We start from the raw sequence: 24,922 nt of genomic DNA on the forward strand, positions 1-24,922 counted from the left end.
CAGTTGTCATTGTTCGCAAAATCGAGTCGAGGGCCGTTCGACATCCTTCCTTTCCTTCGTTTCCAGTGAACGTCGAGCAGAAACGCCTCAATGACATGCATTTACCAGCCCTATTTCTCACAGTAGAAGATAATACAGAAAGGGTACGCAGCGTGCATCAGAAAAATGAAGTGGAAACTTTCAAGAGGGGCCAAAAAACATTAAATACAAAACATAGGTAAAAATTGCAGTGAGTGGGTTTTCACAGTCCAGGAGAGTGGCAGAAAATTTCTAGCTGATAGGAGGCGCGAGAGTTGCACGAGCTGTATCAGCATCAGCAAATGGCAGCAGCCAAGGAGCGTTTTTTGGAAAGGTGTATACGGCATGCAAGTTCTACTCTGTTCACGCACAGGCCACTGCATCTAGGAAGCAGGATCGAACTCCCCTTCTTGGAAGGCAGTGGCTTATTCCGCTCAAACACACAATCACATGTTTTTATACAACTTTCGAACCAGCGTCTGCGTGGGGCTGTGCATTCCAGACTATATTTTCCAAAATTGTGGATATCTCGTCAATAAAACAAAATTAAGCCCCAAAACACACAAAGAACGGCCTCCAGCGTTGCCCCCTTCCCCTCTTCTCCCCAAAAGGAAAGAAAGACTGCAAGGGGAACGTATACAGAAATACCAGAGCAGGGCACGCTGACTAAAAACCTGCACCGACGCCAACGGCACTGAACTCGCGGACTCAAGGCCGCTTGTTAATATATTGGAGCTGCTCTTTTCTATTGCAACTCCTTTAATTTTCCAGTTAGAGTCTATGGCTTGGCTGCCATGGGCTTAGCGGAGCAGGGATAGGGCTCTGGGGTAGGTGACAAAGAGGGCGGAGGGAAAGATGCAATGGTGGAAAGGGTAGAAGGAGGCAGAGGAGGAAGCGAGAAAAAAGTGTGGAATGGTCATTGGCATTTAAAGCTTGTTCGTGTGCCACCAAAACTAATATATCATTGTTGCTTGCCAATGTCATGGTAGCTTCACGACAAAAAACTTTTTCGCGTGTCCCAAAAACTTTGTTGTAGGGGGGTTCAACTGTATACCGATGAACCTCGAGAAGTAATCCCCAGGTCAGTTTTATCAAAATCGAGGGGGTAACAAACCCTAAATTGGTGCTGTTCTTCAATAAGAATAATCCAAGCTCCATGGGAAGAATTCTTAATCTATGGCTTTGTTTTGTTTTGCCCCAGGACACAGCCTGCACAGAACTCTTAGTGCAAATGTTTTTTTCTGCAGAAGTTACACCCATTATCTCGTTTGCTTCTTTAGTTGTTACCAGGATGCCTTCTTATCATTCATGTGATGCGCACGTTCCACGGAAGTTGGGGGATTCCATGCACGTGTTCCATTTGCCTCAACATTAGCCCGACAAATGAGCCTTTTGTTTGACACTGAAACTATACACAAAATATTTACCGAGTTTGCAAGAAAAAATAAAACCCAAATGCCCCTGAAACATAAAACCCTAGTTATAAATACACGGTGCCTACAGAGACCCGCTCTGCAACACAAAAATCTGCTAAAGAAGTATTCACACGAGGAAGAAATTCCAGAAATTTCTCCCCGGTGCGCCCATCACATGACGAAAATGTCAGATTTTGCGATGTGGCGCTTTGATGTCAGCGACGCGTCGGAGGGAGGGAGAGATGCTCAGCTGGCACAAACAATCCTGATGTGGCGAAGGATCAGTTTGTTTTCTATCATAATTTTTCGTTAAACTATTTGCTGTGAAATGTAGAGCTTGCTAGATTCGTCTGGAGTGATGTCAAGTGTGGAAACCACTCCATTGGACTGCAAACGCTGACATCCCCCCCCTGGCACTTCATCGGAGTGAACCGTGAAGCTGAGAGGAAAGTGCACCTACTGTCAACGTTACGCACATTCCTTAGTAAACATTGCAAATTCTAGTGCACTCCTTACCTAAAACAGCATGTATGTCATGCAGACGCTCAGCTACTCAAATAAACTAATCTGACACGTTAGATTTTTCACATTAAACTCGCAGGGTGGAATGACTTACGATAATATGTGCTTGTGTATCAGCCAAGGGTCATTTAATGACATTTGATTCTGTGACACTCGGCCAAGAATATGCGAGACGTAATAAAACAAACTGATTGTTTGTGGAATCATCTGTTCAAAAAGGGGTAGAATCAGTCACTTTTAATGCCGTCTTGCGGCGCCTTTCTCCGCTCCCCCCAAGACGAAACTAGAAACGTGAAAAGCGCCCTCTCTCTGAAGTACACAGTAGCAGAGACAACCAGAAAACACGCTGCACCAACTGCAACGTGCGCCGACCCCGCCACAACCCCAAGGTCGTCGCCAAACTCGGGTTCCGAAAACCTCGTCACCAGATAGCTGAAGCCGCAAGCACCGGCCACAATCCACGAAGGCACCAGCCCCGACAGGGGACGGTGGCCGCCATCAGCGTAGTACCCACGGATGAATGCCATGCTGTATATGACACGTGCTCCCATGTTGAAGCAGTTGGCCACAATGAACCCGACGGCGCCAAAACACGTCGTCAGGAAATAGGACGCGGTCAAAAAGACGGCGGAGAACGCGGCCAGACGACGGTTGTGTCCGTCCAGCTCCTCCCTGGTCATCGCAGCGAACACAAAGGCTTCCGTGACTCCGTTTAGGGCGATGAAAAGGATGTAACCGGAGTGCCACCTCAGCAGGGTCGGTGCCAAACCGACGCTCAGCGCCCTTCCGCCGTACAGGTGCAACAGCAGTGCAGAGTAAGTCTGGCCGAAGGTCAGCACAATCAGCCCTACGTGCACCATGAGCTTCAAAAGTTGTTCCAGCACGTGAGCGCTGAGGGCGAGGTCATCCGCGGCTTGGAGCTTCTTGTCCCGCCGGAGCACCTGGGCGAAGAAGTGGTAGCCACTCTCCTCGATCGGCTGGAACACGAACCGCGCCGCGAGCGATCCCAGGTTGTTGACGACGTCGTACACACCCTGCTCGGAGAAGGTGAGGAGGCTGAAGAGCGTCATGACGTAGCGCTCGCCCTCAGTCAGGACCTGCTTGAACAGCGTCTGCTTCATGAAGCTTCGAGTCAGCTTCCAAGTGGCGGCGTCCACCTCCGGCACGGTGCCGTCGAGGAATGGAACGATGCACAGCGGGGAGTCGAAGGGCAGCTTTTCGCCTTCACATTTTCTCGCGGAAAAGTACGTGTAGAAAGCGGCGACGTACAAGCAAGAAGCCGCAATTTGAGATACGGAGAAGGCCCACACAGCGTGCTGCGGGTAGAGGGTGACTAGAGCGGCCATCAGGACGCAGCGTAGGGTCATGGATGCACCTTCCACGAAGACCCTGAGCTTGACGTAGTGGAACGCTTGGCCCACGATGTACAGCGGCTCAGCGAGCATCTCGATCACGACGGCGACGACGATGGCGCAAACGCCCGTAGGGTAGCCAGCCACCAGGGACGGTTCGGGCCGCTCGAGCAGGAAGAGCCAGGCGAAGCCGGCGACGGCACCGACGGAAGCGGACACGGGCACGCAGAACCATGCTAGGCTGATGACCGCGGGCCAGCGAGAAGGCTGTCCGTTGCTGAGGCAGGCGCGTCGAAAAGGTTCTCTGCTCAGGAACTGCACGGTGGTGTACAGCAGAAGGAGGCGGACGTTGACGACGCCCAAGACGTCTTTGGAGACGTGGCGGAGGATGAAGGCGTTGAGCACGAACGTGACGACGCGCAGCGAGACCTGAAGCAGGATGTTGTACGAAGCCGCTTTGGTGGCCTGCTGGACTAGGTTCTTCTTCGTCGTCATCTTGACGGTCGCAGGAGCCCGCCGCGGCCGCTTGCGTGTACACGTAAGCGCACTTGAAACGTGGACTTCCGAGTTATCGTTGATGAACACATAGGCCTCTCGTAGGATTCGATGAAGCTACAGAATGAATACACTCACCTGTGTACGAGACGCGTTTCACATTTTCATCATTATTAGAACATGAAGTCCAGTATCAAAACATCTGGGCCCACGAACCTCACAGCGAAACACAGCGAAACTCGCGAAACGACAACTACGCGCGCGGCCATTTTGAAAAGCGTTGCCAACGTCAACCACTCAAGCTTTGTTGTAGCAAAATTTAGAGAAAACTGCAAACTATCATTCTGAAGCAATAAAAATAATAAGAAAAAGTTGCTAATTGTTTCAATTTATTTTTAAGTTTTGTGTTTATAAATTTTCAATTCAATTGACACTTAAATTTAATTGCAGAAAACACTGCACACGAAGCAAACCTTATTCAGAGCATAGATATTCAACTCATTTATTACGAAATAATATAAACAAAAATGTGACGTCGCAGAGGACACAAAATTATAAACAGAAGTCTCCTGCGTTCTGTCGTTTTGTCCTGAATCACTAGTTTTGTCTCACGCAACGCACGCAACGAGGTCCCACGGTCCCAAGTCAGTTTTGTTTAGAGCATGTCCAGCCATTCCTCCTGGAATCCAAATCAATCCAATGGTAGAGCTGGTAGGGTTCAAAATCGCGTCGGAGCAAGCGTCGCAGGCTGTGGTGGAGTTTTCACGATTATTTGTGGATCGTGCGAAGGACATGAGCGCCTCTTCAGGACGGCAATGCTGGGCGAAAGGTTGTCGAACTCGAGCGGGCAACAGCCGTGGCCTGCAGCTCTTCAGGTTTCCTTCCGACCGCACGCTGTGAGTTGCTGCCCTGTGTGTTTCTTGAGTCGCGTGCCTATCACCTCCTTGAAATGGTAGCTGTAGCTCTGTCGAAAAATGTGGGCGGAGGTTAAATACAATTTTTAAAAAAATTACTAGTCCGAGAATAACGAAACGATTGTTTAGAAAGAGTAGACGATCCGGGTTTGACTGATGGCAAGCAATGGGGCCGGCCACACCAGCCCCCTGTTGCGCTTTTTGGACTCCCACGGGGACTAGGGAGAAGGAAGTTACGTCAACAACGCAGCAAACGCAGATTGGATGTTGATTGGTGATAGTCGCTGATGACGAAGTTCCGCAGAAGAAAACAAAGCTCACTTTTTCTTTGTTTTCTTCCGCGGATATTCGTCATCAGCGACTCTCACCAATCAACATCCAGTCTGCGTTTGCTGCGTTGTTGACGCCACTTCCTACTCCCTAGTCGCCGTGGGAGTCCAAAAAGCTCAACATAGGGCCCCTGGCAGGTGTAAAGTCTTGCGAAAAGGTGACGACACGTTGGAATGTAAACTGAACAGCAAGAATTAATAATGCAAAAATTGGCCACCCATGGCAACGGAAGGAAAGGTGATCAAACGGTCTACAATCGGGACGCTACTATACTCTGTTTCACCTTACGTTGGACCCCGAGCCAAAGCTACGGACTGCCAGAGCCAATCAAGCGCATGCTAAGAAGTGACGTCAGCTTGCTCCTCAAGCGCGTATCAGCCAAGGAGGATAGAAGGGTAGGAGAGGGCATGACGTCGGCCGCGTAGCCTCCACAAACCACGTTCCCTTGACGCCTCGCCTCTTTCTCGTTCTCCTCCTTACCCTCCTCACTTATCAGGCCAACGTGACCACATCACGTGACCGTAGCTAGCCTTCGTCTTGCTATGGCGTACTGGAAGACACCACAGTCTAGCCTTCGATCTGATAAAACCTACCGGACGGAGCGCGCGCAAGCCTGCAAGGAGTCCTTCTACAATCAACCATCCATCTCACACGTGACATGTCACGCGCACCAATTGCGAGAGAGATCTGCGGTCACGCTGGGCACAGAATCGTTTAAACTTTTTATGACTAGGCTTCACCAATACTGCAACGTGCCCCCTCCTAGTACTTCTAACCTCCTTGGTATCAGCGGTACCAGTGTGCGGGTTGCAATGGCGCCGTCAGGAAGGTTTAGGCGGGCTCACTGGGGATGAACCGATCGCATCTGCTTTTTTCGATTAGCATACCGTACTTTGTGTAATGTTCTTCGCTTATTACGGAACGCTGGAGCATTCTGGAGTTGTGAGATCGACGCGCAACGGTTTCGTTGCCTTTCTGTGTGGGATAGGCTTACGCAGATAGCTTTACCCGTCGAGCAGAAGCAGGGTCCAAAGAAGCCTTTCGCTTTACTTGTGGCATACAGAAACCCATCTACACGTTTTAAGTCACTCAACAATTCAGGTAAGTGGTAACAATCGAACTTTGACTTTAACCGAAACGCTCTTGCTTGCTTGGAGATTCGCCACATACTCTTGGGGTGCTATTTTGCGCTTTTTGGACTCCCAGGAGACTAGGGAGAAGGAAGTGACGTCAACGACACAGCAAACACACATTGGGTGTTGATTTCGTTTTCTTCTGTCAACATCCAATCTGCATTTGCTGTGTCGTTGACGCCACTTCCTTCTCCCTAGTCTCCGGGGAGTCCAAAAAGCGCAACATAGCACCCCTGCTCGCATGCAGAACGCGCAGGCCAAAGTTTTAGAAATCGGTAAAGAAAAGTGAAAGTGTGTGTTTTAATTCATAGTTTTTTCTGCAAAACCGTGCGTGCGTTTAACAAGAACTCCTAATGTGACTGCCACGACGTAGGGGGAACGTTCATCAACACTATAGCTCTCGGAGAGCGAGTGACGAATCACGCACGGCGGTATGAAGCTATTTTTCTTTTCTCCAATTCCGCAAAAACCATGCGGCATCAACGAATAAATCTCCGCTTCACGGCACAACCAGACATGTTGTCAATGGATGTTTTCTGTTGCATTCACTACGATGGCCTACCAGCTCGTCCGTCGTGATCCCGGTGAACACAGCCTCCTGAATCCACGAACGTTTCTGAGACGGCACCAACGTGCGAAGGCCCCTTGAGCTTCGAACTGTGCGAATTCGCACCTAGCGATGTTGGCCCCAATTATTGTAGTAAACGTTCAGCTCAACTTGGCGCGCCTCTTTTCCAATTGAGGTTTTAGCAATTGTTGTCTGGAAGCGAGCTGGTGATGGAAGTACCGGCGTCTCTGACGGAGACATGCTTGACGATGCTGCAGCCATTGCGCAAACAACGACAATTTGTCACCTGACATCTTAAACATGGGCAAAAGTATTTGTAAAGTTGAAATGATTGCTTCCAATAAACATTTATCAGAGTTTTACAGAGTGTACCAATAACTGTTAAATAAAAAAACTTCTCTTTGGAACAAACATTTTTTTAAGATCACATCACGAAATGGAAAGCAAACCTGAACCAAATGCATGAAGAAACAAACACAACGGCAGCGTTGCCAACTAAAAGTTTAATTTCTCCGGACATGCTACCTAATTATGTATTAAATATCACGTTTGAAAGCTCTTCTTGAATACAAAAGTTGTTTTTGTGTTGATGGTACACGACACAAAAATGTTAAACTAAGGCTAAAGTATACCCACGCTTCATACTGCCCAAGGTCTTTGATGCACTACTTCGCGATGCGTAGGAACAACTTGTCTGGGTCGCGTCACAGCCCCCAGCCTTCCACTGCGGTCCTACGTAAGGTGAAACGGAGTATAAGCAAATAATTCGGACAACAAGAAACTAGCGGGTGTTTCAAATAGCGGTCAGGCTTTTTAAATGGACCGCAAAAATCGGTTTCCCAACCTATTGTGCTTAGGGATGTCGCGAACCACCCTAGGTTTCGATATTTGCGAAGCGAACTGAGGTTCGATTTCGAAAAATTTTGATATTTTCGTACCGACCGAGGTTCGATTTCGAAAAATTCGCAACTTTTGTCCACAGCGGAGTTTCGAATTCGAAAAGTTCGAAGCTTTCACGGTTTCTAAAATTTCTAATTCGAATATTTCGAATATTTTTTTACTTCAGGTTCGATAAATTCGAAGATTTCGAAATTCTTTGTACAAAAAATTCGAAAACTTCGAACGCTTCGAATTTTTATAGACATGAAGTTCGAGCAATTCGAAGATTTCGAATTTTTTTTTGCATAAAGTTTGAAAAGTTCGAAGGTTTCGATTCTCTTTTAACGCTAAATTCAAAAAAAAAAAAAAAAAAAAAAAAAAAACTTCGATGATTTTGAATTTCTTTCTAATCCAAGTTTTCAAAGTTCGAAGTCCGATTTTCAAGTTTTTCCACAGTTTCAGTTTCAAATAACGTTTTCATGACTCATTGGTTTTCACAAAATCAAGTTTAGAAAAGTCCGGGTGTGATATCTAGATTCTGCGAAGTTGGTCAGGCAATTAAATGAGACGACGAGTGTCCCGGACGTGCTAGAATATTTGCCAGTGCAGAATTGTGACCGCCAGCCCCGGGGGGGGGGGGGGGGGGGGGTCTTTAACCTGCATCACGCAGTAGTGATCACACTAACACACTGTTTTACGAGACTCTTACAGTTAGAAACGGTCAGGGGCGAGCAGGAGGTTGAGGCTCAGAAAAACCGTGAAGCGACCTGGCAAACTAGCTCGCCACCCCTTGCACGCTGGTAGTAATCCGATCCGGTGAAGTTTATAATTGTCCTGGAGGTTTATTTTCTGGGACGGAGGAATCGCCTCGCAAAAAGCACCAAAGCTGACACAACTCGAGGTCGAGGAGCGTTCTACCATACAAGTGGCGTCGGAAGAGGAAAAACAGGGGGAAAGAGGGTAGCGGGGGGGGGGGGGGGGGGGGGGGCTTCAGCCTCCTTCTCTTCTTGCAGGTATTTCGGACTGTTACAGAAAACAATACGGAGAAAGAGGGCGTGGTCGAGCTTATTTTAATCTGAAATTATTTATGCATATGTATAGCTACTGTCGCTCTTCACTGCATAAAAGGTTGCGTAGATGGTCATTGTTAGAAACTCGTTGTCAGAAGGCACTGCTCGTCACATGCTTAGTGGTTCAGAAGTTCAAAGCTGTCTTTTCGACCTAAACACCTGTGCCGATAGTAACAAAATAAAAAAAAAAAAAAAGAATAAATGCGGGAATAAAAAGCAGGAGAAAAAAAAAAATTATCAAGAATTCGTCGAAAGTGTTCTATTCTTGCATATTCAGAGGTTCAGAACTTCGAAACAAGTTTCTTTTACCAAAATGTGTACAGGCTAAAAGAAACACGTCCCAAGAACGTGAAACGAAAAAAAAAAAAAAAAAAAGTTTTCTTTTAATGACGTGCTGAACTTGAACACTACTAGAAATCTTCTCCCATGAGTTAATTTATTCCTTAACGTGAAAAAACAATAAATATATTATTTTGTATTCTGCAGATGGCAATGATATGTACTGTCTGTGGTGTTAATTTAAATGCGATACCTCAAACAACTTAGACGAAAATAAATATCAAGTTTAGGTCATAATTGCATGCAGATACATGTTTGGACATTTCTTCGAAACTCACGTTGAATAACAATAATCACATCTTAAGACGGCACTTACCTAGGCTATACATAGATCATTCTTAAAAAAGTATAACTTATCTACCATGAATAGCTCCGGCTGCAGCGTGCTTCAAATCTGGCACAAACGATAATCGTCAAAAACCCGTCGTCCTTCCTCGCCCCTTCGGGGATTTATTTCTTTAAACCTAAGCATGCCAGAACATTGAAATAAACGCCATTGTCTTTCGTAAGGAACGCAGCACCGCGTGTAAAAGTTCGAGAAAAAAAAAATTACGAATGTACCCCACTACTTGAAATCAAATGAAACCGTCCGCCGGTCTTTCGAAGTTCGACGAACGTCGAACTTTTACCCTAAAAGTTCGAAGTTCGTCGAACTTCTGACTTTTCAGAAATCGAAAGTTCGACACTTTTCGAATTCTCTTGATAAATAAGTTCGAAATTCATCGAATTTTTTGGTCAGTCAAGTTCGAAAGTTCGACAAGCATCGAACCTTGCAGCGCAATAAATTCGAAAGTTCGAAAAAGATCGAATTTTTTAGCGTAATAAGTTCGACGGTTCGAAAAGCGTTGAACTTCTTAGCTTAACAAGTTCGAAAATTCGACCTCAGTCGAATTTTACGATATAGACAATTCGAAAAATCGAAATCTTTCGAACCTTTCGAACCGCTTGATTCGATCATCGAAACTTCGATTCGAAAAAAGTTCGCGGCATCCCTAATTGTGCTATGATTTTGTGCAGCGTTGCCGGCGGTGTATTTTTTTCTATAAAATTTGCAAAGATCGAACTTACCGGAGGAAAAAGTAAAAAGATAAAAAGGCTTCACCCCTATGAAAACACAGCGAAGTCACCGGTCTTCAAACCATAGGGCGCCCTATAGACCGACGCGCTGTTTACGAACAAGCCTGCGTTTGCCCACACCAGGTGTGGGCACTGCGCTTGGGCAGAAACCGAGTTCGGGAGAAGTGAAACGTCTGCGCATGCGCAGTGCCGTCGACAGCGCCACCGCAGCTGCGTGACGTCAGGGCCGCGTGTTGGTCTATAGACCATTCCACTTAGCGCTCTCAGGATGGCGCCATTTTGTTTGACCGTAGTGCCATCTCCCTACATCTGGGAAGTTGAGCTGGTTCGGTGAGTAAAACAAAAGAGCAGGCACGCGCCTGATTCCGCCAGCAGACGACAAACCGAGAGATTGCCGCTCTCCATCTTCAGGCTGTACCGGTGGGCTGTACCGAACATCGAACTCTCGCTCGTGGCTGCCATTGTGAAGGGGTTCACGTTCTTAGAATATTTATAGCCACTCCAAAATAAGCCTATAGCGTTTTGTTATTTTATTTCAGAATCAACTAGTGTTTCTTTGTTCCGTTACTTCCATAGCAGTGGAGTCAGCCGGCAACTCAACCACTGCATCTATTGCGTAGGAAAGCATGTTTTTATTTATTATTCCAGACTCCAACTCATTGTCACTAAAGGCCTACAGCAGTACAAACTTTGTATAGTAACAAAGCCACAGCAACTAGATTTACTTTTTGCCGGAGGACCAACCACTCTGACATAATTTTTCCATTTCTTTTTTTTTTTTATTTGCACCCAGGTAACCGCGCAGTTGGACCTGGTTAGTCTTTTTATCGAGCATAGCACTATATGATAACTTTCATATTAAAATCCGCGCATCTGCGCTTGAAATTTCCAAAATGACACGATTTTAAAGCGAATCTGAACACCAGCCGGATGTTAGGTATAGCCCACTAGGCGGAGCAGACGACACGCGGGGTGAGAGGGGGAGGGCATTTTTTCTCTCTCCGCTCTTCCTAGTGGAACGGTCTATACACCAACTCATGTTTACAAACAACCCGGAGCACCCCTAGTGGATGCCACCGGCGCCTTCGCATGCATGATGGAGTGTGAGAAAGAAGCTCGCTGTCGCCCATAAACAAACCGATGAAATGCGATCTTGTCGGCGTCGGTGTGAGTGCCCCTGCCTTTTTTTTACTTTCAACTTGTTGATTCTATGTCTTCCTGGCATTGCCTGACTACTTGAGTGGCCTAAGCGAAATTACCGAGGCTCGTTACACCGCAAAACTTCACGTGAATAATGTGACATGCGGCGATTCATTTCGCGTGGACACCACAAGAATACTATATGCTAAAGCCTGATTTGCATGACGAGATTTCGCTCACAATTTTCAGTCGCGACGTCGCTCGGGCTCAAAAGCGTGAACCGTGGCTGAGATAATCGACATCGAGACTGAAAATCGCAAGCAGAATCGAACCAATTGAATCCAGCATAACAAGTTTGTGATGGCCACTGGTAAGGATGATAAACATCCCCTTGTATTTCGTTTTTACACCGAGCCTGCTTACCCCAACCAACCTTCAAACTTATGTCTTTTGATGCCTGCATTTACTTCTTATCGCAATTACCGCGCCAATGTTTGGTCTATGGGCCGGTGTCGTCTGAAAGAGCAGACGACAGTTTGAACGATCAGGTGGCCATTTGAACTTGAAGACGCACTGGGCGTAGTCCGCAGGTGGTCCGTACAACTTGTCGGTTTTTCCGCACTCATATTGGAACAAAACAAATAAATCTGATGACCACAAGTATCCGTGAAATCAACCCAAAGTGCTTTCTGCCCGAGCATTCGTGGTTTGACGGTGTCTGGTTTTCTCTTTTCATGGGCACATATCCACATTCTCTGACGAACCGAGCACATGAAAACCGATCTTCAAACCTTTCTTGACTCTTTTGGTACTGCCCCAGTCACGGTGTTTGACGAGAAGGCAGGTTTTTGTCTGGTTTGCTTCAAAACAATGCAGAAATGGACGTCCCACATGGTGACTTCTGCCCACAGCCCCAGACCGGAAGTGCGATCGACGCGCCACCACTGCGCCGCGACAATACAGAGTTGAGTTGGTGTATTGTTTGAAGACCGGTTTCTTCGCTGCGTTTTCATAGGAGTTAAGCCTTTTTTCTTTTTTACTTTTTCCTCGGGTAAGTTCGATCTTTGCAAATTTCATAGAAAAACTGCACCACCTGTGGGCAACGCTGCACAAAATCATAGCACGATAGGTTTAGAAACCGATTTTTGCAATCGATTTAAAAAGCCTAGCCGCTATTTGAGACACCGGGTAATTGACCCCATAAGTGATGACGTCACAACATGGCACTGTGCTACAAACAAACCGTTGCTGTACTCCGCGACAACTTTTCATGGCAATGCAGTGAAAGGTACAGGCCCTCGTCCCCTCTCCCATTTTGAGTGTACGAAGGCTCTCCTCCTCTCCCCGGAAATGGGGGAGAGGAGGAGCCCATACTAAAGTTTCACAACCAATTTCGTTTTGCTAGCAGATGACACTATGGCTTCGCAGGTTCTGCAGTTCTTTCTGAGGGGGTATGCGACTGCGTTGAATGAAGTTGGTGACGATCGACCAAACTTCTCTTCCGGGACTGAGCTTTTTGTGAGATTTCGGAAGCCCAGATGCCCGTACAGTTTTGATAGACGCTCGAGGTGCACAAACGTCTGCCCTTGGAGGTTTCGCAATATTTGAAAAGGGTCAAAACACTGGGAAGCCGAATTACGTATGGTGACGACATGAAGTGTTTCAACATTGAAGTGCAGGCCAGCACATGTTTGAAGAGTTCCGTCGGCACAGATGTTGCTTTGTACACATTTGTGTGATGAAACAAACTGTACGTGACAGATGTATAAGCTACCCCATGTTATTATCCAGCTTCCTTGCTATTTGGGGTATTACTGAATACAAAAGAATCGGCAAGATTTTTTTCTCAGTGCAATGATTACAAGCAGGTACGAAGTACGCACCCATATTGCGAGCTTGGAAAACGAAATTTGCGGTCTCAAATTGTTCATGTTACAGTCCAAATAACTGCTCCTTTGTCACAATGCACGTCAACTGCAAATTTAAAAAGAGGTTCCTGGCGCTGATATCTTGTTCTGAAGAGATGCTTGTCTCGCTCTATTTCTAGAAGATCTCCATACATGCAATGATTTTCGTCAGACGGTGTCCTGTATGGCACGCAAGTACTATTTGTTTTTATAAACCGGACAAGTTTTCTTATTAGGCCTGAGATGTTTCGAACAAATAGGAGATCAAAAGATCATATCATTATGCAAACGATTTGAAGTGCTGCAGACGGCATACTTCAGCCATTCTGTATGCACTCGTCACGCTTCATCGTTTGCAGCAGGCACCTCGAGACGTCTCAGGGACTGGAAGTTGCCCTCCCAAATATTTTAGAAACTGATGATTCTCGGCAAACTTCCGTCGTGGTAAGTGTGAAAGCTAGGCTCCCCAAATCTATTTTTTTACGTGTTTAAATTCCACGTCCGGTTTCTGACCGAATGTTCTTTCCAAGCGAAATCCTGTCCCACGTATTTGTCCATAACAATGCCCCTAACGACGGTTTGTTAGGAGCGGTGAGGTCACACTTAGGGAGTCAATAATCGGGCATATAGGCCACAAGAAAACTGTAGTAATATAATTTTGTGTGTCATTTCGAGATGGTCCACTAGCCTGGTTTGATTTACCTGCACCTCTTGCACCGGTGAAGAAACGTAGTCCACTGTACTTCCGGTAGGTGTATTGAGATACTACTGGAAGTATACCGCCCTACACTTTTCTGCACCGTTGCAGGTGAATCAAACGAAGCTACTCTACGGTTCTGCACGCAGTGCGTGCGTATGACGCCATGTTGTAAATAAAAACTGGGTAGCAAGCTGAGCTCGACATTGTTCTGCCTCGAGAATTTGCAAGTTCCAAGAAACCAGAGAACCTTTTTTGGGTCCACTCACCGGGTTTAAAGGCTAGTCTCAACGACCACTGGCGTCCCTGCCAACCCTAACCAAGTGGACTGTTGATTTCGATATGTGCAGCCTGTGTATGCACAATTTCAGACGCTGCTGGCGGCCAAGTTCTCGCCTTTTCCCGCTGTTTTTTGCGTTTCATGGTGTGTGTATTTTCCCAGAGACATTGATAAGGCATTGTTCTTCATCTAAGACAAAACTCAAACTTTTCACTATTTTTCGGAGTATGTGCACGTCAGAGCGACTGCGACTGCAATGTTTGTTTTATTTGACGCTGAGTTTTAATGGCACTGCCCGCTCAGCCGTGTCAGTTGTTTAGCTGTGGAAATGTTTAGCTGTCGAAAACAATTTACTACACAATATAGCCAAAAGGCATGCATGTTTCACGCGCACAAATAACACGATTACCAATCTACACAACAGGACTTGGACATGAAATTTAGGATGTGTCAACATTCCAACAATATATTGCAAGTACCACTCAGTGCAGCGTTATCCGAAAAGGAATTATATGAGAAATATCTCAGATAACACAGCACAACAATGTTGACGAGACTGTCCCATCTCAACGAACTGACTGATTTCGAGAGGACATAGTCTTGAAACATGTTTTGAGGACAGTTTCTTTTTTACAGCACCAAGGTAAAGGAATGGGTGCGACTGGTTTGTTTCCCACGCCAACCCGAACGGCTATTTTTGGTGATGACTGAGAAGGTCTCTACGTAGATTATCTCTGGTAGTGGGGAAACTGTTGTCATTGTGCACAAAATTGTATCAAGGGCAGTTTGACGTCTTTCCCTTCCTTCGTTTCCCATGAATGTCAAGCAGAAACGCTTTAATGGCATGCTCTTACCAGCCTCATTTCTCACTTGCTGAACAAATTTTCTTTTTTTACCATTCTGGAACTTCATGTTTGTTCCTCCATTCATGGACTTTGCACCCTTCAGCACATTCTAAGTTCATTCTAGAAGACTTGGCTTTCATACCATTCCTTTGGGCCAGCACCTTTGAGCCCTGACCTTTCCCATGGCAGTTAGCTCACTGACATTCAGTGCAAAGACTTCTCACTAACCCCCAACCCCCCCCCCCCCCCCCCCCCCCCAAAAAAAAAAAATCAATATTTGTCTAAATATTTTTGATCAGGTTGTCTCTCCAAATTTACACTAACACCATGACAAACTTGCAGATGCAAGTTTGTTATAGGGTGGGGAAAGTAAATAAAGTAAAGTTGCTCCTTTGAGTTTAACGAACAAATTGCTTAAAAGAATAAAAGAGCTGCATGGGGTCAGTGGCAGGCGGCAGGACCACGCTAGGCATCAAGTTGGATAGATAAAAGACAGCACATAGGGATAGTTGCAAAACAACAAAATTTTATACAAGGGCCCAGCGACCCACTGCTCTGCCAAAGGAAGGCTACTAAGCATTTTACCCAGAAAGCTGAATTACAGACCCAACGAAAGAGGGAAAAAGAAATCCCATTGAGTACAAATTTTGCACACTTTCCAAATACTGACGCCAACACTCGGTCAGCGAGGGTTAGAAAAGTTGCTACGAAAGTAATTCTATGCCGCCCGCAAAAGTCGGACAAGACTGCAGCCACGGACAAACGGGGAGATTCATAAGTGTGAGAGCTCACTAGCACTCCTTAAGTGTGCACCTTTGGGTAAAGTCCCTCGATGTTTCTTAACGAAAAAATATCCAGGGACATTACTTTGGGGCACTTGTCTGTGTCTTGTGATAGATGTGGCTGCTGCTCCCCTCAGTCTATAGTCGGTGACAGGTCAAGAACGAAGTGGAAACTCCTCCCCTCTCTTTCCACTTTAGTAGTGCAAACGCTGGAGAGGAGGCGGCTTCCTCTCCATTGTTTGCTCCGCTGAAGTGGAAAGAGGTGGGAGGAGCCTCCACTTCATTCTTGACCTGTCACCGGCTATAGTGGCGTAACAATTTTGGTAAACCATCCTTATAGCTCAGCCATGGTCACTGACAGGATGAGGACGGCAGGGAGATACTGCAGTTGGCCCACATTCAGTGCAACCTTCCTTACCTTCGATGACACTTTGGTGTCACCTGAGCGTACAGCGCACCCAGGCAAAGCGTACTGGAATCCGAGCCTCCCAGAGAGACGCCTTCCGCTTATTGTCCTGTCCCCAACTGCAGGGAAATTCATGAAATATTTGACATGAGGTCGACCGATTTTGAGGAATGGCTTGGTGCAGAGCCACTTGCAATTTGAAATGACATGTTTCAGCTTGTGAAAGGACAGGTCATGTTCGCTAGACGGTACATTCTCCGCAATGTGGGATGGCTTAGCAAGGCACCTGTCCCACCATGATCTATTGGGGCAAAAGATGAGTTTGGAATCTGTGAAATGTTTCTGTCCTCTTCGTCTTGCCTGTGTTTTTCACGCTCCTTTCTATTCTTTGTCACGTATTGACCCGCCCAACTACAGACGTTCACACTGTCGGCGAAATTCAAAGGTGCGAAAAAGCCGGGAAATTGTTAGGCTCTTGTCGGTTAGAAAGTACAGTAGGAGCCAGAAAAACTCCCGCAGACTTCTTATTTCAAGACGCAGTTCCTCCAGCATGTGTTTTGAACCCTGCGTACGAGTCTTAGTACTGCCAAGATTCAGGAGTGTTACTGGAAAATCAGGAGCCACGGATGCTCCAAACACGAGTCCAGATCTATTTGGGCCTGCAGGAAGATTCTATTCACATACCCAACATATCGTTGTTGTTGCGGTTAATTCTGAATGTCTTCATACCACTAAATCAGCCGGAATATTCCGCTAAAATAGTCGGGCAAAGCCTCGGAGAGTTGAAGGACGGAGAAACGTAACTTGCGGGAGGCATTCTCTAGCTCGCCCTAGGTCGTAAGGGTAGAAAGGGTTCTGGCAGCGGATTTATGCAACACCACCCAGGTTTGAGACCCTCGCATTGCTTCTCCTCCACAGCAGGAAACATTGCATTTTAGTGGATGACAGGTCAAGAGCCCGGTAAATGCTCTGCCTCCAGTGCGCACTTGTTGCCTTCCCCCAGGCTTTGCCTGAACGTGCAACAAGCGTTGCAGTAACCAAAGGCAGAAAGCTTGTGCACGAGGCTGCCTACAATGGTAGTTGAAACACTGCCAGCTCTTAGCCGTGCCCACAAGGTCACGTGAGTTTGATAATGGATGGGGGGGAGGGAACGAAACAGCCATGCCGTCTATAATCGGATCATTAAATCTGGTTCACAGATTTGCGTTCGAGCGTGCTCCAATGCACTATGCTCACTTGTAATTGCTTACGATGAGAGAACAGCACAAAAACAGTTGGTGCGAAAGACGAAGGACAAGTAGACGAGTAGACGGGACAAGCTCTACGTTCAACTAATGTTTATTGTAAAGATAGAGAAAGAAAAGGACGAGGTTCAGAATTACAACTGAAGGGAGAAAACAAAAAGGGAAGTCGGGGGGGGGGGCCTATTGTAGACGAAAGAAATTGTCATAATATGAGTTGGTGGCCTAGTTGGTAAAACACCACTAAAACAGTTAGTGTAAAAGACAAGAGACTAGTTGAAAACTGGACAGGATTCATGCAGAAAAAAACAATTAGTTTGTTGTTTAGACAGCAGGAGTCTAGTCCGGATGGATGGATGGATAATAACGAATGTACCCTTTAGGATGGGCGGCAGCTTGCGTCACCTAGCCTAGCCAGTGTATGGCAACATTGTTACCCACTGTAGATGAGAAATTTAGCCAGTATTAGCCTGAAATCTTGAAACGGGTGAGGACATGCCAGAAATAAAATATGAGATAACTATAGTGCTACGACCCATTATGTGTTCCTACATGTTTGCTAAATTTTGTCTGTAAATGGTGCGATAGTTTGGTGGGTAGATTGATTTATTCGCGGGACCCTTGGATCTCCCCCTTATTCGGGAAGGCCACCATGTCTGATGGGCCGGCGACATACTTCGCCCACCTTCCCAGGTGGTGCGGCATCCCCTTGCATGCACTCCCAGACGCGACCCCCTCTTCGTTTCGCGCGTCAGTTTCCTCACCTACTTTCCGCGTTTCAAGCACGCGCTTTCGAGACGACGACGCCTATGGCACTCCTCGCTTCGTTGGAGTCTTTGACACTGATCGGAGCAGCGATGTGAGTGGTTGTTATTGAGCGATGTTGGAAGCTGGACTGACCCGCCGACAACCAGCGCCAGCGACGATGACGACATCGTCGGGGACAAACTGGCCGTCGTCTGTGACGATCTCGCACATAAGAGCACCCGGCCGTGAAACTATCCACTCGCAAAACCATTGCTTCCCGTCGCATAGGATTCTTTGGAACCGGAACAACTAAACCGGTGGCTGTTTCTCCTGTACACTCCGACCTCCAACCACAGAACAGACTTTTGCACGACATTTGGGACTGTTTTCGCGTTAAGAGCTATGCAAGCGTTCTTTTGACATCCAACACATGTGACCGGAGAGGAAACCAGCGAGCCGAAACTAAAAGACACAGGGATCGGTGGCCGAGTGGTCTAGCGCACACCAGCTCGGAGCACGTGGAGCGAAAGCTCGCGCTGCAGAACCCAGGGATCCTGGGTTCGAGCCCCACCCCTGCCCGTTTCGATCTGGATGAGCATCGTACCGGTGTGCGGTCGTGTATCACTACTGCATGACGCACGTTAAAGACCCCAGGCTAGCGGTTTGTACCGCACTGGCTAAATTTCTCATCTACAGCTGGGAGACTCGTCGCCCCTGTGAGGCAGACCAAGTTCTAGGCTGTATAAACACACACACAACCCAATTTTTTTTTTGACACACGTGAAGCGAACATCTAGTGAATTAGCCGGGCACACATGCATGCTGGGCGGAAGGTGAAAGGGCGGGGGGCGAGGGAGAGAGTAGTGTTGCAGTAGCCAAATAGCGCGAGAGGGTGCAATTAAAAATTCATTTTTCAATTTTGAGGCTTTTGGTTTTAGAAACTAATATACACCCTTACACTAAATTTCATAACCATGCGCCAAATAGTTACGTTGATATAAAATATTTTCAACACATTGTGAGGCAGTAACAAAGTAAAGGAGTTCAATGTTTGAATAGTATCCATAATAACCCTGAGACGAAGGAAAAATAAAAAAACAGACAGTACAACGAAGTCTCTAACACAGCTTGAAAATTTATTTAACAACCATCGTCTTATATACACCCGTCACCGACCTCCACAACAGTTCAAAAGACCTCCTCGCCCACTTCATAGAGTACCCTCACCCTCAACATAAACCGACAAACGCACACAAAACAACCACGCCCAAAACACAAAGGGACACCAACTCGAAAAGGGAAAGCAGGAACTTCCGCAATTGACAACGTCAGACCGAACCAAACATCACCTATAAACTCTTTTGTTCCCCTATCAGAACACAAACAAAATTGAAAAAAAAAAAAAAAGAAAAAACACCCAAAGGAAGAGAAGAATCCGAACCACGAAAGCAGCGACCCAACACTTAACAAAAAAAAAAAAAAATTATAAATTTAGAAACTTTTTTGTTCCCTTATCAAGAGATAATGAAGGATGGCTGATACAGTTTCCGAAGCTTAAAATACGTAAAGTTTCCTTTAACACTCTCGTATGGCTATTTTTTTCTCTATGTACGACTTCTGTACCCTCCCACTCTGGTACACAGTTGTTACACTCGCCTACATGTTTAGCAATTTCAGAGTTCGGTGCATTATTTTGAACTGCCCTTTTATGCTCTAATATACGATCATTTATACATCGACCAGTCTGTCCCACGTAGGGGTTTGTGTTTTGGGCGTGGTTGTTTTGTGTGCGTTTGTCGGTTTATGTTGAGGGTGAGGGTACTCTATGAAGTGGGCGAGGAGGTCTTTTGAACTGTTTTGGAGGTCGGTGGCGGGTGTATATAAGACGATGGTTGTTAAATAAATTTTCAAGCTGTGTTAGAGACTTCGTTGTACTGTCCGTTTTTTTATTTTTCCTTCGTCTCAGGGTTATTATGGATACCATTCACCAGCTCGCCTGTGTTTTTTACCTTTCTTCACAATGTTTGAATGCATTTTTCTCAGTTCTACTTTTTGCTGCAAATTTCGTACGAAGGAATCTTTTGTTTGAAGGTAAAATTATTCTGATACCACAATCAAGATGTTTCTGAACTGAACTTTACTGGGGGGAATCGGGCTATCTACTTTATTTTGTTTTACATTAAAGTCCTCATTGAGAAAAAAACTATGTTTTCAAAAATTGGCATAGGACAGATATGCATCTCATATTTTGAGGTAATCACTCTTCCTGAAATATTTACATTTAAGTTATAAAAAACTAGATAGCCCGAAGTCCCACATCCCCCACTTTATACTCAAGCAGTTAAAATGGTGCTTAATAGCTTCATTTGCATATCATAGATTTCTTAATGAAGAGTGACACATCTTATGCAGGTATGTAAAGTTGTCCTAGAGAGCTGAAAGTTTGCACAGTATATTTACATCTGAAGTTAAATCTCCCTTGCAAATTTCATTCCGATCACTTGAGTAGTTCAAAAGTTCAACCTCTAGCCAGTGTCCCCCCTTAAAGGGATACTGAACCGAAGTTTCGAGCTCGCAAAACAAGGTGGGTCAGATAGACGGGACGCTGCTAAACCCAAAAACATCACTCATACAGCGCTATCTCTAATGGATTGCCGTTCTTTTGGAAAAGAATTGCGCGATTGAACGCGGCCGACAAGACATGTCACGTCACGATTTTCATTCCCTCTCCTCCTCGCTACGTCCCGTCGAGCTGGGGATACGAGGTGAGGAGGAGAGAAGCGAGGCCGTTTCCCCTCATTCTCAAATTTTCCAGGAGAACAATGACGTCAAGGACCTCGCTTGACCGCGCCCTTCTTCTCCAAAAGTATGGCCATCCGTTTGAGATACCAATGTACGAGTGATGTTTTGAAGTCAGTGTTTCTGCGGCCTTATTTCGCAAGGTCCAAATTTTGGTTCAGTATCCCTTTAAGGGTTAGGGTCGATATCAGTAGTAATATACGACTGCGCTCCGGTACGACACTCGCTCAAATTGAAACTGGCCGGGGTGGTGATTGAACTGTACACTACAAGCGCTTCTTTAATTAAATTGTCATTTTAATGAAAAGATGTAGAAAAAAGGACGAGGTTAAAAAAAAATGAAAAAGAGAAAATAGAAAGGATTGAAATGGGGCCTATTCTGGATGGCCTAGTTGGTTAAACATCACAAAAACAGTTAGTGCTAAAGACAAAGGACAAGTACAAGACTGTATAGGACAAGCACTAGTTTCAACATGCTGGCACACTAGTGCCATCTATCAAATAACCTTGTAAACACTTTCAGTCTGTGCGAAGTCTGAAAGCAAGCCTTGTAGGTACCTGGGTGGAGTTGATTTACGGTGTGGTCTCCCCGTACATTACAGGCTGAAGCAATGGTGCCTGAACAGTGGACGCAGTGAGCTGTTGTCTCAAGACCGTGCCTCCCTCCACCAGGGTGGGGCAGCCTTGTGCGAGAGGCACTTCAAGAAATCTCAGTTCATGCCCCTGGAGCCCAAGCAGCTGCTCTGGAATGCAGTCCCTACAGTGTTCCCCTTGCCAATGACTGTCTCAAAACAACAAGGTTGGTAGAGCGGGGGTCACAATGCAGACTTGTCGGTTGCTAACTTGCGTGGCGCGACAGATGGATGGTATTGACTTATATTTAAGGTTCCATGTTTTTTGGAGTTTATTTTTCAACCAAATTCGGAGCGTGTTTTTCTGAGTTTATTTGTTCCCTTAAATTTGGAGTCTATCGGAGTTTATTTTTGTTTGATTTCCAATTGTCTGAAATTCTGAGTTTAATTTCACATTGTTTCCTATTACAACTAAATAAATAAAAAAGATATAAATGTAAACGTATGCTAGAAAAAAAAAATGTGCTGCTGATTGAATTGATTGATTGATTATTGGGTGTTTAATGGCGCAAAAAGCAACATAGGCCATGCTGCGCCAAAGAAATAATTAAAAGGCTCTATAGTAAAAGGAAGGAATTACTATGCAGAGGATCTATAACTGGTGCAGGTAGCCAGTTTTTTTAAGAAAATCTAAAATATGACCAAAAGGAAGTAGGGGTTCATCTCCCAGTAAGAAGACTGGATGAAATGGAAGATATCCAGAGAGTGAAGGGAAACTTGTTCGACGTTCTCGATCAAAGAATTTGCAGTGCCATAGAATATGCAGTATAGTTAGCAATTCACCGCAATGCTCACAGACTGGGCTGTCCTCACCACAAAAAAGGTGTTGATGGGTGACACGTGAATGTCCAATTCTCAAACGACGCATTAAAACTTCATGGTGACGGTCTCTATGGTGCGAACTCTCCCATACCTCCAAACGTGGTTTGATGACATGTAGCTTATTATTTATTTCTTTGTCCCAGTCTTGCTGCCAGGCATAATAAATTGCTTTTTTGAGAACTGGTTTAAAATCTTCTTGAGGCAGCTGAACGGGTGTTTCCAGAGCATCCTTAACAGAGGCTGCTAGCCTATCCGCCTTCTTATTACCTGAAATTCCCACATGGCTTGGTACCCAGCACAGCTTGATATTGTATCCCATTTGGAAAGCCAGGTTTAACTCTACCTGTACTTGTTGCACGAGCCAATTCTTAGAATCATTGAGGGAACAGAGAGAGGATAGCACTCTGGGAGTCCACAAACAAGATAGCTTTCCTGATGTTGTTACCTAATATATATTCAATGACCATGAGCACACCATAAAGTTCTGCAGTAAAAATGCTGGCAACAGAGTGAAGCCGTCGAGCTTTTACAAAGTGTTCTGAATACACGGCCGAACCGACAAAGTGTGGAGTTTTTGCACCATCAGTGAAGAATTGTGCATGGTCCTTATACTTAGCTTGCAAGGTCATAAACTCTTGCTGAAGGACTAGTGGTGCAACAGTTCGCTTATTGTATTTCGCTAGCGACCAGTTACAGGTATAGTCCACCGCCTTCCAAGGAGCAATGCTTCGAACTCTCGTCATCAAGCTACGCTCAGGAAGCGCAAGCTGCAGGGATGCAGACATGCATTGAATGCGGAAGCTTAAAGGCCATACTATACTTGGCTTGTTCTCAAAAAGACGTAAAAAAGGAGATACCTGCAAACAACGGAAGGATGGGTGTTCAGGGTCAGATTTGACTTTATAACTATAGCATAGGCTGAGGAACTGTTTTCGCTTTTCTAGTGGCATTTGGTACGTCTCTGCATACAAACTCGGGACAGGCGACGTTCAGAAGGCCCCCGTGGCAAGTCGAAGTCCAAGGTGATGCACAGGATCTAGCATTTTTAAAGATCACGGTCGTGCCGAGCCATATACAACCGCATCGTAGTCGAGACGGGAACGAACCAGCGAGTTGTAGAGTCGCAGGAGGCAGCTCCTGTCAAAACCCCAGGACATGTGTGCAAGCACCTTGAGAACATTGGCAGATTCAAGACACTTTCGCTTCAGTTCTTTTAGATGGGTCTGAAAAGTGAGCTTCTTATCAAAAATAACACCCAAGAATTTGTGTTCATGCCTAACGGTTACGTCAGTGCCATTCATCTGCAAGCTGGGATCTAGTGACAACCTTCGACGTAATGAAAAAGGCACGCACACTGTTTTTTCTGGTGCAAACCGGAAGCCATTTTCATCGGCCAACTTACTCATCCTATTTATTGCTATCTGCAATTGGCGCTTACAAATTGACAAGTTGCATGAGGAGAAAGCGATCTGGACATCGTCTACGTACAATGAATAAAAAACTGATGGTGGTATAACTGCAGCGAGGCTGTTGATCTTAATTGCGAACAAGGTAACACTCAAGACACCTCCTTGTGGGATGCCGTTTTCCTGTGTAAAAACATCGGAGAGCGTGGATCCCAGGCGGACCTGAAAGAAACGGTCTGTCAAGAAGTCCTTTAAGCAACGCAGCATGCGACCACGAACACCGCACCTATACAGGTCCTGAAGTATTCCGTACCGCCATGCCGTATCGTAAGCTTTCTGTAAATCAAAAACGACAGAAACGCAATGCTGCCGGTTCACAAAAGCTTCACGCACGAAAGTCTCCAACCGGACAAGGTGATCTAAGGTTGAGCGACCTCTTCTAAAACCACACTGGTTTTTATCGGAAATTTTCTTTTGTTCTAGAATGTATACTAGCCTTCTGTTTATAAGTCGTTCATAAATTTTTCCTAGACAACTAGTCAGTGCTATAGGCCGATAACTTGCTGGTAGGGAAGCGTCTTTGCCAGGCTTCAAGATGGGAATGATGTGTGCTCTCTTCCAGCACTGTGGAAAACAAGAAGCTTCCCATAAATGATTAAAGGGACCATGAAATGATTTTAAAATCGAGTTTCATCCACCGCACGTCGTGAAAGGTGTGAAAAGAAACACAAAAATAGGGAGCCAAGAAAAATTATTTGCTATAGAACTTTTCAAAGAAAACCGGACTCTTCTGCGCCTTCCTTCCTTCGCCTGTTCACTACGATGCATCCGCGGAAATGGAGCACGTCAGCCAAATCCAGGTCGCCTATTGGGTAAGAGCCTACCTCACCAGCACCGCGATCGTAAACAATAAATAGCCGGCGAATGTTTCCTAAAAGTTTTGTTAAATAATATTCAGATCCACATTTTGTAGCATAATTAGAGATGTGTGGCGAAAATTGCCAAATTTGATAATGCTGAGAGCCAAGCGCCATCTATCGTGTGGTAAACGAAGCAACTACTGCGCGTGCGCAGTAGGGCAGGGCCGACAGTTACTTGGGTGGCGG

General features: G+C 45.8%; 2 protein-coding genes across 2 annotated transcripts in view; one reads left to right on the forward strand and one right to left on the reverse strand.

Moving 5' to 3' along the window:
- Positions 1-2,066: 2,066 nt before the first annotated feature.
- On the reverse strand, positions 2,067-4,107 carry LOC120850061 (protein RFT1 homolog). Its single transcript, XM_040222400.3, has one exon. It carries the CDS (start codon positions 3,800-3,802, stop codon positions 2,183-2,185), a length of 1,620 nt encoding a protein of 539 aa, XP_040078334.2. The 5' UTR covers positions 3,803-4,107; the 3' UTR covers positions 2,067-2,182.
- A 337-nt stretch (positions 4,108-4,444) lies between these two features.
- Positions 4,445-24,922, forward strand: part of LOC8041913 — a 71,398-nt gene continuing 50,920 nt past the window's right edge. The window contains exons 1-2 of the mRNA XM_042292641.1: positions 4,445-4,698; positions 21,559-21,755. Of these exons, the coding sequence (XP_042148575.1) occupies positions 4,502-4,698; positions 21,559-21,755 (394 nt within the window). The 5' untranslated portion in view covers positions 4,445-4,501. The remainder of the gene's footprint in view (positions 4,699-21,558; positions 21,756-24,922) is intronic.

This window comes from Ixodes scapularis, unplaced genomic scaffold (genome assembly GCF_016920785.2).
Source record: "Ixodes scapularis isolate PalLabHiFi unplaced genomic scaffold, ASM1692078v2 PGA_scaffold3__209_contigs__length_174095766, whole genome shotgun sequence".
NCBI classification, from domain to species: domain Eukaryota; kingdom Metazoa; phylum Arthropoda; class Arachnida; order Ixodida; family Ixodidae; genus Ixodes; species Ixodes scapularis.

Coding starts and splice junctions, on each gene's coding strand:
- LOC120850061 (XM_040222400.3), bottom strand. CDS start 3,802: ATGACGACGAAGAAGAACCTAGTCCAGCAGGCCACCAAAGCGGCTTCG.